General features: G+C 46.1%; 2 protein-coding genes across 5 annotated transcripts in view; both read left to right on the forward strand.

Annotated features, from left to right (window-relative positions):
- Positions 1 to 6,315: 6,315 nt before the first annotated feature.
- Positions 6,316 to 15,770, forward strand: part of STAMBPL1 (STAM binding protein like 1) — a 49,267-nt gene continuing 39,812 nt past the window's right edge. Inside the window, exon 1 of one of the 4 annotated variants that reach the window (XM_073878954.1) lies at positions 6,316 to 6,505. The gene's annotated coding sequence lies outside the window, so the exon portion shown is untranslated. Of the gene's footprint in view, positions 6,506 to 7,238; positions 7,371 to 8,426; positions 8,752 to 15,770 lie in introns of those variants that run through there. The other 3 variants (XM_025850978.2, XM_025850979.2, XM_073878955.1) reach the window with 3 other exon arrangements.
- Positions 6,548 to 8,378, forward strand: LOC141370337 (uncharacterized). The gene is made up of 2 exons (XM_073878956.1): positions 6,548 to 7,390; positions 7,798 to 8,378. The coding sequence occupies exons 1-2, from the start codon at positions 6,582 to 6,584 to the stop codon at positions 7,817 to 7,819; spliced, it is 831 nt and encodes a 276-aa protein (XP_073735057.1). The 5' UTR covers positions 6,548 to 6,581; the 3' UTR covers positions 7,820 to 8,378.

Here is a 15,770-nt window from a genome sequence, read left to right on the forward strand (position 1 = left end):
ACAGTCAGTAAAGGTAAAATCTAATCACACTAGCTGGTGGAGAGCTAATCCCATTAATCAACGCTCAACATTGAGCATTTCCCAACTATAATGGAAGAGCTGTGTGGAGTCCTCAGTGACCTTGACAACTTAAGACCACCTTCTAAGATTTCCGTTTCCTCTTCTGTGAAGTAAGGAGGTTGGACCAGCGGGTATCTGTGGTACCTTCTGATTTGAAAACTTGAAGATTCCACTTGTCCAGAATGCACTCTATCTCTCACCTCAAAGAATGATAGATTTTTCTGATAAAAAAAAACAAAACCATTAAGTCAGAGAAAGGCAGTATTAACAAGCTTTTAGAATTTCCCCCTTCTCTCTCCAGAGGAGAGGATATTTCCTTGTTTATTCGAGACTCTTAAAACATAAGTCATGCTATGACAGAGTGACCTATGATGGCAAAGTTTTGACATTTAATCAGAGAAACTGAACAAATCACTGTGTGCCGTGACGTACTCATGAGTATTTTGTCCCTTGGAGTACGAAGAATCCTGTAGTCTCTAAGAGACTCATAGGAAACTATGCGGTTTCATTCATGGTTTATTTTGTACTTAAGTTTAAATGGCAAATAAGTTCTATGGACTGAATTCAGTCCCCCCCCCCCGCCCAATTTCACCTATTGATGGTCTAACCCCCAATGTGACTATATTTGGAGACAGGATTACAGGAGGTAATTGAGGTTAAATAAGGTCATGAGATTGGGGTCCTGATGCTATAGGGTTGGTGGCCTTATAAGAAGAGGAGGAGATGGGGCACTTGGCTGGCTCAGTCTGTGGACCATGTGACTCTTAATCTCGAGGTTGTGGGTTTGAGCCCCACACTGGGTATAGAGATTACTTAAAAATAAAATAAAATCTGGGGCGCCTGGGTGGCTCAGTCAGTTAAGGGTTGGACTCTTGGTTCCGGCTCAGGTCATGATCTCAGTGTTGTGAGATCAAGCCCCACAAGAGGCTCTGCGCTTAGCAGGGAGTCTGCTTGAGATTCTCTCCCTCTCTTCCTGCCCTTCCCCCCTGCTGGCATGCTTTCCCTCTCTCTTTCTCTAAAATAAATAAGTAGATCTTAAAAAAAAAAAGTTAAATAAAATATTAAAAAAAAAAAGAGGAAGAGAGAGATCTCCCCCCGCCCTCTCCCATGTGAGTGCACAGCAAGAATGGGAGCATCCGCAAACCAGGAGGAGAGCTCCCAGTAGGAAAAGAATCAGCCAGCCCCTTGACTGTGACTTCCAGTCTCCAGGCAGTGAGAAAAAATTTCTGTTGTTCATAGCCACCCAGGCTGTGGTATTTTGTGAGGGCAGCCTGAGCAGGCTCAGACCTAAGTATTATCTACCTTATGAGCCTGAGTTTTAAGCCCTGGAGCATGTGCCCCAATATATATTTACAGATCTGCTATTTTTACTATTTGTCCTTGGAAAAGGTCATGTCTTTGCTTATAGAGCCACAAATTTAACAACTGTATTTTAAAATAGTATTATTCACTCCGGTAAAAACTTTACTGGCACCCCCCCTTTTTTTTCTATAAACAGAAGATAGCTTCTTTCTCTGCTGACCAAAGAGATTTTAAATTTAAAGAACCAATATCACATGCCATCTTGCGTGTTTCAAAGGGATGCCAGCCGAACCTACTGAATAGCTGTTAAATAATAGTTAAAGCCTACCATGGAAGGATTTCTCCTGCATGGGAGCAGTCCCAGGGGAGGTGTGACTGTTACAGGATTATGTTCTGATGGTGCAGGTCAGATGCTGTTCTATGGTTCCCCCCCTTCTCCCTTTCTGTCCTTCCCCACACATCCTTCATAACTGCAAACAAGCCTGTAAAAAAAGGTCTGTAGAAAAAAGTCTAACAATACCCCAAACACTATTAATACTTTTTTAAGTAAGCTCTCCGCCCAACGGGGGGCTAGAACTCACAACCCCAAGATCAAGAGCTGCAGGCTTTCCCCACTGAGCCAGCCAGGCACCCCTATTAATACTTGTCTTACATTCACTAACATCTCATGGGCCTCAATCCAAGGGATCAAATAATATCAGCTGAAGAGAGAACTTACATTTTCACCACATGTCTGCCTGGGTGTTGAAATGTTCGATGGTAGCAAGTCTCTCTACAAAGCACATGCGAGTTTGCAAAATGCTTGCCTATTCATTAGCTTCATGACAAACCTCAAGAACTATCCGGAGCCACCATTCCCATGTTTCCAGGGGGAAACTAGGCTCAGGAAGATAGATGGTAGGCGAAGACACAGTTGCAGGAATTTTGAAGGCTCATCCAGTGTACAGGCTACGGGAACACAGTGAACGCGAAGTAATCCGAGCCTAGAGTAACAAACAGGAAGGGAGCACTAAAATAAATCTCACAAATGGAAAAAGTCAGATATGCCTCCTGTTTCTGTGTTTGGTGCACTTAAGTCCTACGTTCTGTGACACGGACTAGTTATGAAGAAATTCCTCAAATGAAGAATAGGTCATTTAGAACTTACTAGCTCCGTAATAGCCTAGACCAGTGGCTTGCAAACTTTTTGGCCTGGGGACTTTTTGACACTCTTCAAATGATCTTAAAAACTTTCGAGGACTCCAGAGAGCTTTTGTTTATGGCACTTTTAACTACCCATTTGTACTGCATTAGAAAATAAAATTTAAAAATTTTAAATATCAGTTTATTAAAAAATAAGAAGGTGATCACATGGGAAGCGAAATATGTCATTTTTATTACAATAGAACTATATTTTCCCAAACAAAACAAAGATTGGTGAGAAATCTGGCATTGTTGTATAATTTTAGAAATCTCTTTCACATCTGGCTTCAGACATCCGGCTGCATTCTCCTGCCCGGGTTTGTGTTCTAGCTGTGGTGAATATCATACATGTAGCTCTGGAAAGTTCCACCGCAAGTCATGAGAGAAAGAGAGCGAACAATTCAAATGATGTATTCATGTGTTTATGAAAATGGTTTGATCTTGAAATCCGTCTGAAAGGATTTCCAGGGTCACTGAGCCAAACTTTGAGAACTATTGGACTGAACAACAGCAAACCCCTAATTTTAAGAACACACGTTTTTAAGGTACAGGCTTTTAAGCACATAATCTCTGAGATGAATACCACTTCCTGTAGAATCAACGGGGTATTAGAGTTTTTGTTTTTCCCTTGACTTTAAAGATAATCCAGAGCCAGGAAATTCTAAACAAAGAACAAGGACTCTAGTCCATCTGGACTCAGCAAGGACCCCGGGAGAGGGCGGTTATTACGCCAGGGACTGTCACTTTATGTGCAAACACCAAACAATTACAGGAGTGCGCACAAATGTTAATTTTGGTCTCCTGACTTATGTAAATTCAAGCCTGCACACTTAAATCTTCGTACTGTGAGTGCCAACAAATAAGATTCCCCTAGGATGTCAACAGATGTGGCGATTAGAGATTGTTCCAAACTCTTGGACTTTTGGGGCCCCAGAGAGAGGGGCGGTCCTCCATGTAGCGGCCAATCAGAAGCAAAAGGGGCCTCTTTGTCTTGAACACCAATACCCTGTGGTTCTTCCACCCCAGATCTGTCTCAGACCTCCTGCCCTGGGACAGGAAAAAGTCTGAGTGCTGGCTCCATGTCACTCCTCCAATGAGAAAGATATTCAATGTTTTGCCACATGCCACAGCTGGGAAACACTCAAATGCAGTATTACTTAATAAAGCAATTTAGGGGGCGCCTGGGTGGCTCAGTCGGTTAAGCGTCTGCCTTCGGCTCAGGTCATGATCCCGGGGTCCTGGGATCGAGTCCTGCATCAGGGTCCCTGCTCATCGGGGAGAGTCTGCTTCTCCCTCTGCCTCTGCTGCTCCCCCCGTTTGTGCTCTCTCTCTCTCTCTCAAATAAACTCTTAAACATAAAGCAATTCAGAATGCGCTGTCTTATTTCTATATATGCCATAACTAAGCAAATGACAGGGGAATCACAATCCCTTAATTCATCATTCTTTGTGAAACAGTGTGACCCCCCCCCACTCCCTTCGTCCCTCCCTCCGTTCTTTCTACCTCCGTTCTTAAATATTGATTACGTACCCATTATGAACGAGGCACTGTGATAAACAGAACCTCATATTTTTCTGGCTACCAATTCTGTGTGTTTGTAATTATTAAATAATCTTTTTTTCCTAAATAAGAGGAAGGCATGCCCCTTATAGGATATTAAAATTATAGTAAAGTGTAAAGAAGGCAAGTATAATTGCCCATAGCTAATCTCTAGGGGTAATTTGAATAAATTCTAGATATTTTTCCCCTGTGGTTTCACCGAGTTGAGATTATATGTGGACACCATTTTATATCCTGATTTGTTTAACATTGGATCACGAGCAGCTTCAATGTTATTTAAAATTCATCATAAACCTAACTTTAATGCCTAGAGTTGATGATAAATATCCCAATGGAGAATTCTTATTTCTCATTTCAGATTTCCTTAGGACCAGTTCCTTCCTGGAGGTAGAATTACTTGCAGGGAAGGCTACATTTCATAGCTTCTGTTAACATACTGACAACCTCCTTTCCTTGGCAGTATCAAGATTACACCACCAGAGGAGGGGGCTCATTTCATTGCACCCTCACCAGTATTGAGGGCAATGTTTATTTACACATGATCCTTGCTAACATGATTAATAAAGGAAACAAATCCTATCTTTTTTAAAAAAAAATTGCATATTGGACTCACCGTAAAATAAAATCTTTTCAAAGTGCCAGTAAAGGGGCACCTGGGTGGCTCAGGGGGTTGAGCATCTGACTTCTGCTCTGGCTGGTCCCGATTCTGATCTCGGGGTTGGGAATCAGCCCGATTCAGTGGGGGGGCAGAGGGGGCGGTCTGCTTGTCCCTCTCCCTCTGCCCCTCCCCTGCCTCCTGCTCTCTCTGTCTCTCTCTCAAAGAAATAAATAAAATATTTAAAAACAAAAAGTGCAGGTAAAATTATAGAACACTTTAAAATTCCAAGATAAAAGTTGAATAAAGACACTTGTGCCCACTTTTCATTAATTCAATTAGTGAAAGGGAGGCAGACCCGGATCATCCCAAAAGTCACTGGATCGGAGTTTTGGTGGCCAACACTGAAACCAATCTTGATCACTTAATCAGAAGAGAAATGTCTTGGAAGGCCAGCAGGTAGCACACCAAAACAGACAGGAAGGCTGGAGCATCAGGTTCATCAAACAGGTAGGGTGGTTGGAATCAGAACATGTCACCCAGTCCACGTAGGACACCGCTTGGTGTTGCCACTGGACATGTCTATTACCTCTAGCACGGCTGCTTATGAGCACAAACATCACTTCCTAGATAATGACATTATTTCTAAAATGTCTCCTGTTTGAGTCAGACTCTGGATTCAAAGACCTGGATAGGAATCTCTGATGGGCTGAACTGAGGTCACATGATGGTGCTGGGGATGCTAGGGGGTGCAGACAGTGAGTACTGGGCCATTTCGGCTTTTATGATCATTTGGATTCTAGGTAGCAAGACCTTGATCAATGACCACTATAAATATTTATGTAAAATTCTTTGTTTCGTAATATTTTTTAGGAATCTGGTTAATCTTCTTAATTACAGCTGAATTTTTAGATTGTCTAGCCGGTCATGAGATTATATAGTCCAGAACTGCAAACTCAAATGTCCATCCTGTCTTCAAACGGCAGTGGGGTGAGGCATACGGGCGTGGTGGGGGCTGTGGAAAACTGAAGAGCATCATCCCAGGGTGAGGGGGACACCTCTGACTTGGCTCCAGCTGATGGTTGCTAGAACCCACCATGAACCAAGCGTTGCCAATTCTTTCGACTTCTCAGAACACACCAAGAGTCTGCGTTTTTGTGAAATTTCCTGACTTTAAAATTTGGAACGAAATTCAAAATGAGAAAAACCATGACACCATGGCTTTTCCAAAATCAGGGCTGCAGGCCGCCTCCAAGAATCAAACCTCTTCATTTTCCAAAACCGAAACAGGGAATTGAGGCCTAAGAAGGTGGGGCACGCCTGAGGCCCAGCAGCTCAGCTGGGGCCAGAGGCAGGGCTGGAAGTTTGGTCTCCCCAAGAAGAGGAGATTAGGAAAAGCCAGTGTTTCACTACCTGTCTCTGCAATCACTTCTCCTGGCAATAACCTCCTCCCCAAATTCAGGAAAAGTAGAACAGTGTCTGTGTTTCTTCCAGCAGGAGCAGTGTTTATAAAATGTTTATAAATTCATAGAATCTGCCGGGCCGACAGAAAGAAATACCGTGTAGTGACGTCAGATCAGAATTTAAATCTTAACTCGTACTACTTTCTAAGTGGGTAACCAGGGACAAATTACTTCTCCGGGTCGCAATCACGGGAAACGTGAGAGCACTTTTCATAAGGCTGTGGGGAGGATGAAAGATTTCACGCTGATCGTGCCGGACACAGTGCCAGGACCATACTAAAAAACGCCGCACAGGATAATAACACGGTACCCAGAAGGTAGCTGACTCGTCCGCGTTACCCGGGTGCGCGAAGCAGTGGGGGGTGGGGGGGTGGGGAAGGAAGAGGACCAACGCGTTTCACGGTGGGGGTGAGCTATGGATGACCCTCCAGGCAGAATTCCTAACACGAGGACTAAGTGGGGTTTCCACCCACGCGCCAGCCTTCCTCGGACTCCCGTGCGAGGGTCAAGGCCACGTCCAGCTGCACAGGGCGCGCGTACCCCGCAGCGTTCAAAGGGCACCCCCTCGGGGCCACCTGGGTGAAGCCCACGGTGGCGCACAAGCGAGCCCCAGGGGTTCGGGCTGGGGAGGGGACGCGCAGCGTTTCGGAGGAGAAAGTGGCCGCGGGTGGTTTCACCGGCGCCCTAGGCCCGCCCCGGGGACTCGCTGCCTGCCACCCGCGAGCTTTCTCTGCATTATGCGGGAGCCGCCGCCGCGGAGGAGGGGAGGAGGCAGGGGCGGAGGCGGCGCCCAGGGCCCCGGGGCCGGGGAGGCCGGGACCAGCGCGGCGGCGGCGGCGGCGGCGGCGGCGGCGGGGGGGCCGGCTGCAGGCTCGCGTCGGCCGGCCTGCGCGTGGGTTCCCCAGGGACCTGCTCGGCGCGGCTTCTGGGCAGCGCGGCCGCCGAGGGGCGGCGGCGGCGGCGGAGGAGAGCGGGGCGCGGCGGAGAAGCGGCGACCGCACGGCCAAGGCCGGCGAGCGGGCGCTCCTCACGGGGGGGGGGGGGGGGGGGGGGGGGGGGGGGCACATCACCCGGCTGCAGGCCCTTCCAGCAAAAGCCACCGCGGCCCGTGCTGCAGCGGCCAGACGGATGCCAAGGCCACAGGGCAGGCGCGGGGACAGCCGCCGCAGCCGCCGTCCCACGCGGGCTCCGGACACCAGGGGCTGCCGGTGAGTGGACGCGCGCGGGGGTGAGTGTGAGGGCGCTCCGGCCCGGGGCGCGAGGGCATGCCGGCGGGGGGGTGGGGCAGGTGCCCGCGGGCCCCTTTCCCGCCCGCGGCGTCCGGTCCCGGGCTTTGCTGGGCGGGGAGAAAAGGCGCGCTGCCGGGGCTCACTTCCTTCCTGGCGGTCCTGCGAGCGGCCGCCTGCGCCGCGCTGCCGGGGCGCGGCCCCCGCCGGCCCCTAGGGGTTGCGTTCACCTTGATGGGGAGGGCAGGAAGCCGTGACTCCCGGTGGCGGGGCGGGACTCCGGCGGCGACCTCTGCGAGTGTGCTTCTGATTCCCACTGGGGATGCAGCCTGGGGGAGGGTCCGGCGTCCCGAAGGACCACGGCTCTGCTTCTGGGGCGCGCTGCACAAACAGACCCTCACCCCTGCAGGACGAGCGGCGCGCCTTTCTAGATGGTGTTTGATTTTGTGCCTTCTCTGAGCGACTCTAAGACACGTCCCCTCACCTGGATCATTGAAGCCTTAACCAAAGCCTTTTAATGAAGTCGACAAAGGAAGTGGAATGTGGCTGAGACATAATTTTCCTAAACTCTCTAAAACAACCCCCGCTGCGGATCCAAGCGCCCTAAGGTGCTCTAATTACTGAAAAGGAAAAAATAAAATAAAATAAAGTTGTATAAGTAATAAGTTGTTTAGCAAACAGAACCGGATCGAGAGGATGGAAGAAAGTCTTGTGTTTGGTTGGCGTGGGGGGAGGGATGGCTTTCTGGAAATCAGTGTTTGATGTAAGTACAACAGACATCTTTCAAAGTAAGCCCCAGCGATCACCCTGCTTTCCAAACATCCTGCTAATCACTGAGAATGAAACGAAGTCCTGGGTTTTGGGGCTGTCCAAAATGATCGTGGCTATCTAGGGTGCGGATTTACGCTCTCATGATTCAAGGCCCTGTCAAGGTCAATATGGCAGATTTGTTCCAGCAGTTAAATTACACCTGGATGTTTGATTTCCTGTTCCAAGATTGGGGGCGGGGTGGGGGGAGGGGAGGAATTACTTTTTCTCTGGTGGTTTTACACAGAGATTAAGCCACTGTGTTCTGTTTCTTTCCAGCCCTCGTTTCGGTTGGCAGTCTTGTAGGCATTGTGTAGCTGCCCTCTAAATATTTGTTTCTTTTTTTTTTTTTTTAAGGATTTTGTTTATTTATTTGACACAGAGAGACAGTGAGAGCAGGAACATAAGCAGGGGGAGTGGGAGAGGGAGAAGCAGGCTCCCCGCGGAGCGGGGAGCCCGATGCGGGGGGCTCGATCCTAGGACCCCGGGATCATGACCTGAGCCGAAGGCAGACGCTTAACCACTGAGCCACCCAGGCTGTTTCTTTTTAATTCAGGTTAGTGCCTTTGAGAAAGACGCTCCCCTTGTTTCCCATTTTCTCCAGTGCAGCATCTTCATTCCAAGACATGAAATGTTACTGGAATCTACCGAGAAAATGAATGGGTTCTTGTTTTTTGTCCAAGCATATAGACAGCAAATAGTTTGCCCCTCAGAAATCTGTTTTTGCATGTACTTCAGCTGTCTTTTCTGTATGAGCTGGTTCTTGGGAATTTTAAGAAGAAATGTGCTTTCTTATAGTCCTTCGTGAAATAAGCACCATTCCGATGATCAGGCAGAGAATTCTAGCCCTTTATTCATATTGCCAGCTTCCGGGGGCCAGTTTCTTACCTACTCTTGGGCCTTTTGGTAGGACCCATTACCAGTGAGAGGCTTGGAGGAAGAAATGGCAGAATCATGGCCCCAGCGTATCTTCCCCAGACAAGTTTCTCTTGGAGAGGAGAATGTCTCTGGGGTTGGCTCCTGAAAAGACAGATAAAAATAGTTAGGGAATTGTTAATAATAGCTACCTCTTTTTACTTTCAGCACATAGGACTTAACACAGCTTGGTTCATATTCCTCCTTTAAGGACCCTTCCCGAGCCTACTTACAGCTACAATCCCGGAAGTGAGGTTGCCTTTTACAGAGAAGAAAAGCCTGGTACTTCTTGCTGGAAATGTGAGGGGGCAGGAGGAATGTGAGAGGTGCCCAGGAATCCCGGCTGCCTACCTGGAAGGATACATTTACCAATTAGACCTCATTTTAATCCTCTGGGTTTATGATTCTGTCCAAGGCTAGCATTTTTTTTTTCTCAACACTGTGAGGGATTTGTAAGTAAGTTGGGTTGAAACTATGAGAAATGACTCATGGTCATCCTTGAGAATATGTGAGTCAGTTCGTGGTCCCTTAGGCTAATGGATTACCTCTGCTTAATAAATATTTGTTACATGAATAGCAGTTCTAAAATGTTGATCTTCCCAATTTAGCTCTATCACCTCTTCTAGTATGGATTATTTTTAGCCATAACTTGGTATGAATTACCAGTCATTTCATCCAGTTGAAGCCCAGTTGATACACTCAACTAAGACTGACTTCCTCCACCAAAGGAACCGTAAGAATCCCTCCAAAACAAAACAAAAACAAACAAACAGCAGTGTATTGGTACCTGTTGACTTGCTTATTCCAGCTATCTGAAATTGTGAATTGTCCAGTTGGACATGTGAGTGGCCATTCAGAAATCCTGAGTTGACATCAGAATGTTCAACTCAGGAATAATCTGGATGTAGCTACATCTGGATGTGGCTTTTGTCAGAAATGATTTGCATTCCTAAGCAAATCAGGTGAACTTCTGGTACATTCCTGTATCTCCTCATGCTAAGTAGAAGAGCCAGTTAAACATTTGGCAAATTGCTAAGTCTTCAAAGCCCATGTTGTTTGATTTTTTAAATTTTAAATTAAATCCATGTTATGTTTGTCCATTGATGTGATTGCCTTAGAGATATGAATTCAGACTGCTGGTTACTTAGTAACTCAGATGTATTAAAAGCAGCCCCTGGATATAAATACAAATAATTCGTATGTTTTGATTTGCTCTGGTTAGCCTCTCAAGTTACTCTTGGGAATGGGTGCATTCTCTGATCTTGAATATTAAGGGTATTATACCTTTCTTTCTTTTTTCTTTAAATAGGGTGACTTTCCATCCCCAATCCTTAGAAGTTTACCCTGTGGTTCATGATCTAGTTTCAGAGTGAAAGATTAGAAAGCTGTCCGAAATTTACCTGGATATTAACATTAGAGTGCACATTAGTAATGCACATTTTCTCTTTGATATCCTTCCCTTTATGTCTTTCAGTCAAGCTTGTTTCATTCTGAACAAAAGTCAGATGAGACCCTTCAACACTTAAATTGGTTTTCTGTCGGGCTGTGTTCAAAATAAATATGTAAAATAAAACATTGCCTATCACTGTGGTTTTGAAGTAACATCAACACTGCTGTTCTCTATGTAATGAAGCATGATCATTTTTTTTTTAAGATTTTGTTTATTTATTTGACAGAGAGAGAGACAGCGAGAGAGGGAACACAAGCAAGGGAAGTAGGAGAGGGAGAAGCAGGCTTCCCGCTGAGCAGGGAGCCTGATAACGGGGCTCGATCCCAACACCCTGGGAACATGACCTGAGCCAAAGGCAGACGCTTAATGGCTGAGCCACCCAGGCGCCCCTAAGCATAACTATTCTTATTAAGGATTTATTTGATAAGTAGGCATTGAGCACTTGAACCTGAGTTAAAGGCATGTTCTTTCCACGTCTTATTAAGGCCCTCGAAAGCCAGGGTGTGGCATTTTGATTGGACGAGGTGGCCAATTCAAGGTCGGTTCATTGAAAGGAGTAAGTGACGAAAGCATATCCTTTTAGAAGAGTATTTGGCACCTGGCTATTTGGCGCTTGAGTGGATTCGTAGAAGAAGGGAATTGGGGTGGAATCTAGCGGCAGAAAATGATGGCCTAATGAGGTAGCATCCCAATGACACCGAATGGACAAGGGAGAATGTCAGGCAGTCAGACCGATGTCATGTGTGGACGAGGGTCAGTGCACCTGACCACGACCACGACCTCACTTGTTCCCCATCCGGTTGATCACAGCATCCTTTCCTGCTGAGCCCCGGTGTAACCTCAGAATCTTGCAAACGCTGGCCAGGTATTGTCACAGGGGCAGACACAATCCCAAGCCAAAAATCTAGAGAGCAGAGCACCTGTGAGGGGCTAAGAGCAGGAAGCAGTGTGGAGTGGGAGCTGGGGTGCGCCTGGGGGACCAGTCCCTGGGCCAGAGGTAGCCACATTGGGTCTCCAGCATGGAGGATGTGGGGTTAGAACCAAGAGAAAAGGTGGGGGAGTGTGGGGAGAGCCGGAGCCAGACGTCCCTAAAGTTCAATTCTTTTTAAAGGAACTGTTTTTAAGTTTTGTGAGTTTAAACCTGATTTAAAGAAGAAAAGGTGGGGCGCCTGGGTGGCTCAGTCATTAAGCGTCTGCCTTCGGCTCAGGTCATGATCCCGGGGTCCTGGGATCGAGCCCCGCATCGGGCTCCCTGCTCCGAGGGAAGCCTGCTTCTCTCTCTTCGCCTCCCCTTGCTGGTGTTCCCTCTCTCGCTGTGTCTCTGTCAAATAAATAAAATCTTTAAAAAAAAATAAAGAAAGAAAAAATAAAGAAAGAAAAAAGACCCATGGGACGGCCATGGGTCTCCCCCTGTGGCCGTGGTGAGCCTGGAAGGCTTCCTGCCGGGATTGATCCCCGGGAGCCTGCTTGTGGGTTGGGAGGAGCCGGCTGGCAAGCACTATTTTTCTCACCACACCTCCTGCCCTCGTGGGCCAAGCTAGCTCATCAGTCCCTCTTTCAGTAGCCTGGGGTTATCACCACCGCACCTAGGATGCCACGCAAGTCAGGAGGTTGAACGAGATGCCCCGTGGCCTTGTCTCCCAGGGAGCGAAAGAGCACCAGAGACCAATGATTTTCTAAATTAAAAAAAAAAAAAAAAAAAAACCAAAAACCTTATTAAGGATGAAAGATCTTGAGTTCCGGGGGATTTGGTGTTTTGTTTTTTTAAAACTTTTGCTATACTTTTGCTCAGTGGTATCATAGTAACTGAACCAGAGAATCAACTCAGGCTCATACAAGAGATAACTAACTGTTCAGGGACCCATCAGGAATTATTCATTTTGATTGTTTGACTTGATGACTCTCTGGGTCATTTGGAAACAGGAGGCCGGTGATGACTCATTATTAACCCCTCCTGGCTCGGGGTGAACATTGCCTGTCTGCTTTCCTTTGCAGGTGCTCAGAAAGCAACTGCAGTGTGGGTCCCTTATGAGAGTGCAGCATTTCAGACATCAATGGCTGGGGCGACAACCAGCTCTGCACCTTTTAGTTAAAGGCAGAAGGAAAACTAGAATCAGTAATCGCATTTATGGTTACATTCAGCTCATCTAAGGACTGTGTGATTTTATTCACCCTGTTGCCAGAGCCATAGCTTTTTTAACACCGGAAATGTGCATTTCAACCACGAAGAAGAGATGTAGAGAGGGCTTTATGTCTGTGGGTTCATGCTTCAATCTTCTGATAGGTTGACTCAGGTTCTTTTTCCAGTCTGTTTTGTCCTTGAAAGGCTGGTTTATGAACTGTTCCACAAGATAAGTTTTCTTTAATAGAAACAAATAGACAGGATGGGTGGAACAAAATTAGAAGAGAGAGGCCTGCAATCAGCTCTTTTTTGTAAAAATGGGTCAGAGAAATGGCTCACTGAATCAAGATAGTACTTTCAGCAAACAAAACAAAACAAAAAAGATGAAAATCACTTGGCATCATTAGTGGGTGCAGACCTTTGTTTTTCCAATTAATGGAAAATCCGTAAGATTAAAATGCAGGTTTAAAGACATGTAGATGGCTATCACATTCTTATCACATAAAAGTTATTTTTCTGTTGCCAAGTGTAACGTTATTGAAAGACTTAGTTAAATGACTGGGGTGATGCGTCTCTAACTAGTCTCCAAAAACCAAAAAGGCCTCCATCCCACTGACATAATTCAGTAAGTTTGGGTGGGGCCAGGAACCTTCATTTTAACAAGCGTTGCAGAGGATTCTGATGTGCAGATGGTCAATAAACCACACTTTGAGAGAAAAGAAACCTGAAGGGCTAGATCTGATTTCATACTCAGATTTGTGTTTCTATTTTTAAGTAATAACGTATACAGTCAGGCCATCTTGGAGTTTTTAATAATGGCACTATATACTGTGTTTCGTTTTCTTATTAATACCACTTTTTGGATGGAGGGAATCAGAAAACCACAGGGTTGGTGGGAATATTTAGACGGAACATGGCACATCCTGAATGGCAGATGTTGGGATGGAGCAGAGAGGGTTTGATCAAAGAGGGAAGTAGCGGGGAGACATACACTGGGGAACAGTGGAATACAAAGTCTCTTCAAGCCCAAGAAAAGGGGTCAGGTCTCTGGCACTGAAGGGCCTCCAAGCAAGGGTATTTAGACCTCTTCTGGTAGGCACTAGGTTACCAGTGTGCCTTGTTGAGCCGGGGACTAACCTGATGCAAACAAGTGTTAGACCCGCGCTCGGGACACACAGCATCTGGTCCAGAAACAGAGGACTAAGGAAGAGGCGAGCAAAGCCAACTGGTTTGTCACCAAAAGGCAGAAGGGAGCAAGGGGGAGCACTTGGGGCCTCGAATTTGGCAGAACTGACACCGAAGGGTTTATGCAGCGGATTTCTCTGTGTTTCTGAAGGCCTGAGCCAGTTCCGTGCTCTTCCCAGCACTCAGCTCGGACATCAGGCCAGGGCAGCTCCTCTGGATTTAGAAAGCCCTTGAGTAAACTACTACAGCTACCCACTACCTTAACGATATTGTGAAGGAAGAAGGGCACAATTAAGCTCCGTTTGGACTGGAGGAACAGACTCAGGGAGTAATTTACCCAGATTCACACATCTGGAACCTGGCAGGACCAGGATTAAAACCTGGAGCTACCTACTCAAAATTGATAGATGTCATGAAAGTAGAATTTGTCTGATTATGAAGCGATACCTCCTGGTAACAAACTGTACAGAAATGAATGACTTGAACGTGAAAGGCCTTCATGATCACATCCTTGAGAAAACAGCTGGGAAAAATTCAGTGTGTGTTGTTCAGACTTTTTTCTTGCAGATGCCAGTATACATTAACTGCCTATGTATGAGCATCACAAGGTTGGAGTCATATTTTATATGTTACTTTACAACTGGCTTCTTTTCCCACTTAATAATGCTAGAACTTGGACATCTTCCTGGTTCAGCGCGCGTAGGTGTAAGTCCTTTCTAATGGCTTCATCAGCTAGAGATATTCTTTATTTTAAGTAACACCCTTTTGGTGGATATTTTTACTTCCTAAATTTTCATATTTTTAAGCCATGCTGAGATGAGAGAGAGAGAGAGAGAGAGAGAGGGAGGGAGGTGTGTGTGTGTGTGTATGTGTGCGTGCGTGCGTGTGTGCGTGTGTGTGTGTGGTATATGGCCTAAAGGGAAATCTTAGAATTGGAATTGCTTGGTCACCAGGAATGCATATTATTTAAAAAATTGCTAATTTTTCTTCCAATCCTCATCAATGTTTAGTATGATCAATCATGCAAATTTTATCAATCAAATAAATGAAGCTGTCTTGTTCAAATTTGTGGTTTCTTAGTTATTAGAAAAATGAAGCGTGTTTCATGTTACTTAGTTGTTTATAATTCTCTTGTGACTTGTTCATTCCATTTGCCTGTTTTTACTCAACTCTATCTCTTTCTTATTTTTCTGTAAATGCTCCCTATGCTTCAGAAGCAATCGATGTTCTAACGGTCACAAGGGATACGAACTCTTTTCCTTTTGTTGTCCTTCTCCTTTCTGAGGGAATTTTAAGGTACTAATTGAGCATTAAACACAATGCTTTAAAATAATGTCAGACTTTAAAAAGATTACATCATGTCAGACTTCCAAAAAATTGCAAAAATAGTACATGGAATTTCTGTGTATCTTTCCCCCCCCCCCTTCCCCAGATATTAACAGCTTACATAATCACAGTAGTTATCAAAATCAGGAAAGTAATACTATCACACTGTTACTGTCTAACGCACAGGTCTTGTTCACGTTTCCCCAGCATCCGTCTGGTCCAGGACCCCCCTGCAGGATCGTGCCTGGCGTTTAGGTTTCTTGTCTCCGAGTTCTCTTTTAATTTGAAACCATGCCTCAGTCTTTCTCTGTCTTTCATCATCTTGACACTTTTTAAGAGCGATAACCAGTTGTTTTATGGAACCTCTCTCCATTTGGGTGGGTCTGACATTTCTTCATGAGCGTGTGTGTTTGTGTGTGTGTGTGTGTGTGTGCAGTGGCAGATGGGCTGTGGACTTCAGGGAGGCGGCAGACACAGGGGGGCTATTTCCCGATTTCGCCAGGGGTTGTGCAATTGATTAGATGTTGGTACCGGTCACTCAGATGGGGGAGAAGTTTCCTCTGTGCGAGTCAGACGC

Source organism: Callorhinus ursinus, unplaced genomic scaffold, assembly GCF_003265705.2.
Source record: "Callorhinus ursinus isolate GAN/ISIS: 27379988/994484 unplaced genomic scaffold, GSC_fseal_2.0 scaffold32, whole genome shotgun sequence".
Classification (NCBI taxonomy): domain Eukaryota; kingdom Metazoa; phylum Chordata; class Mammalia; order Carnivora; family Otariidae; genus Callorhinus; species Callorhinus ursinus.

Coding starts and splice junctions, on each gene's coding strand:
- LOC141370337 (XM_073878956.1), top strand. CDS start 6,582: ATGACCCTCCAGGCAGAATTCCTAACACGAGGACTAAGTGGGGTTTCC. Junction 7,391..7,797: donor GTGAGTGGACGCGCGCGGGG/GTGAGTGTGAGG, acceptor TCACCCCTGCAG/GACGAGCGGCGCGCCTTTCT.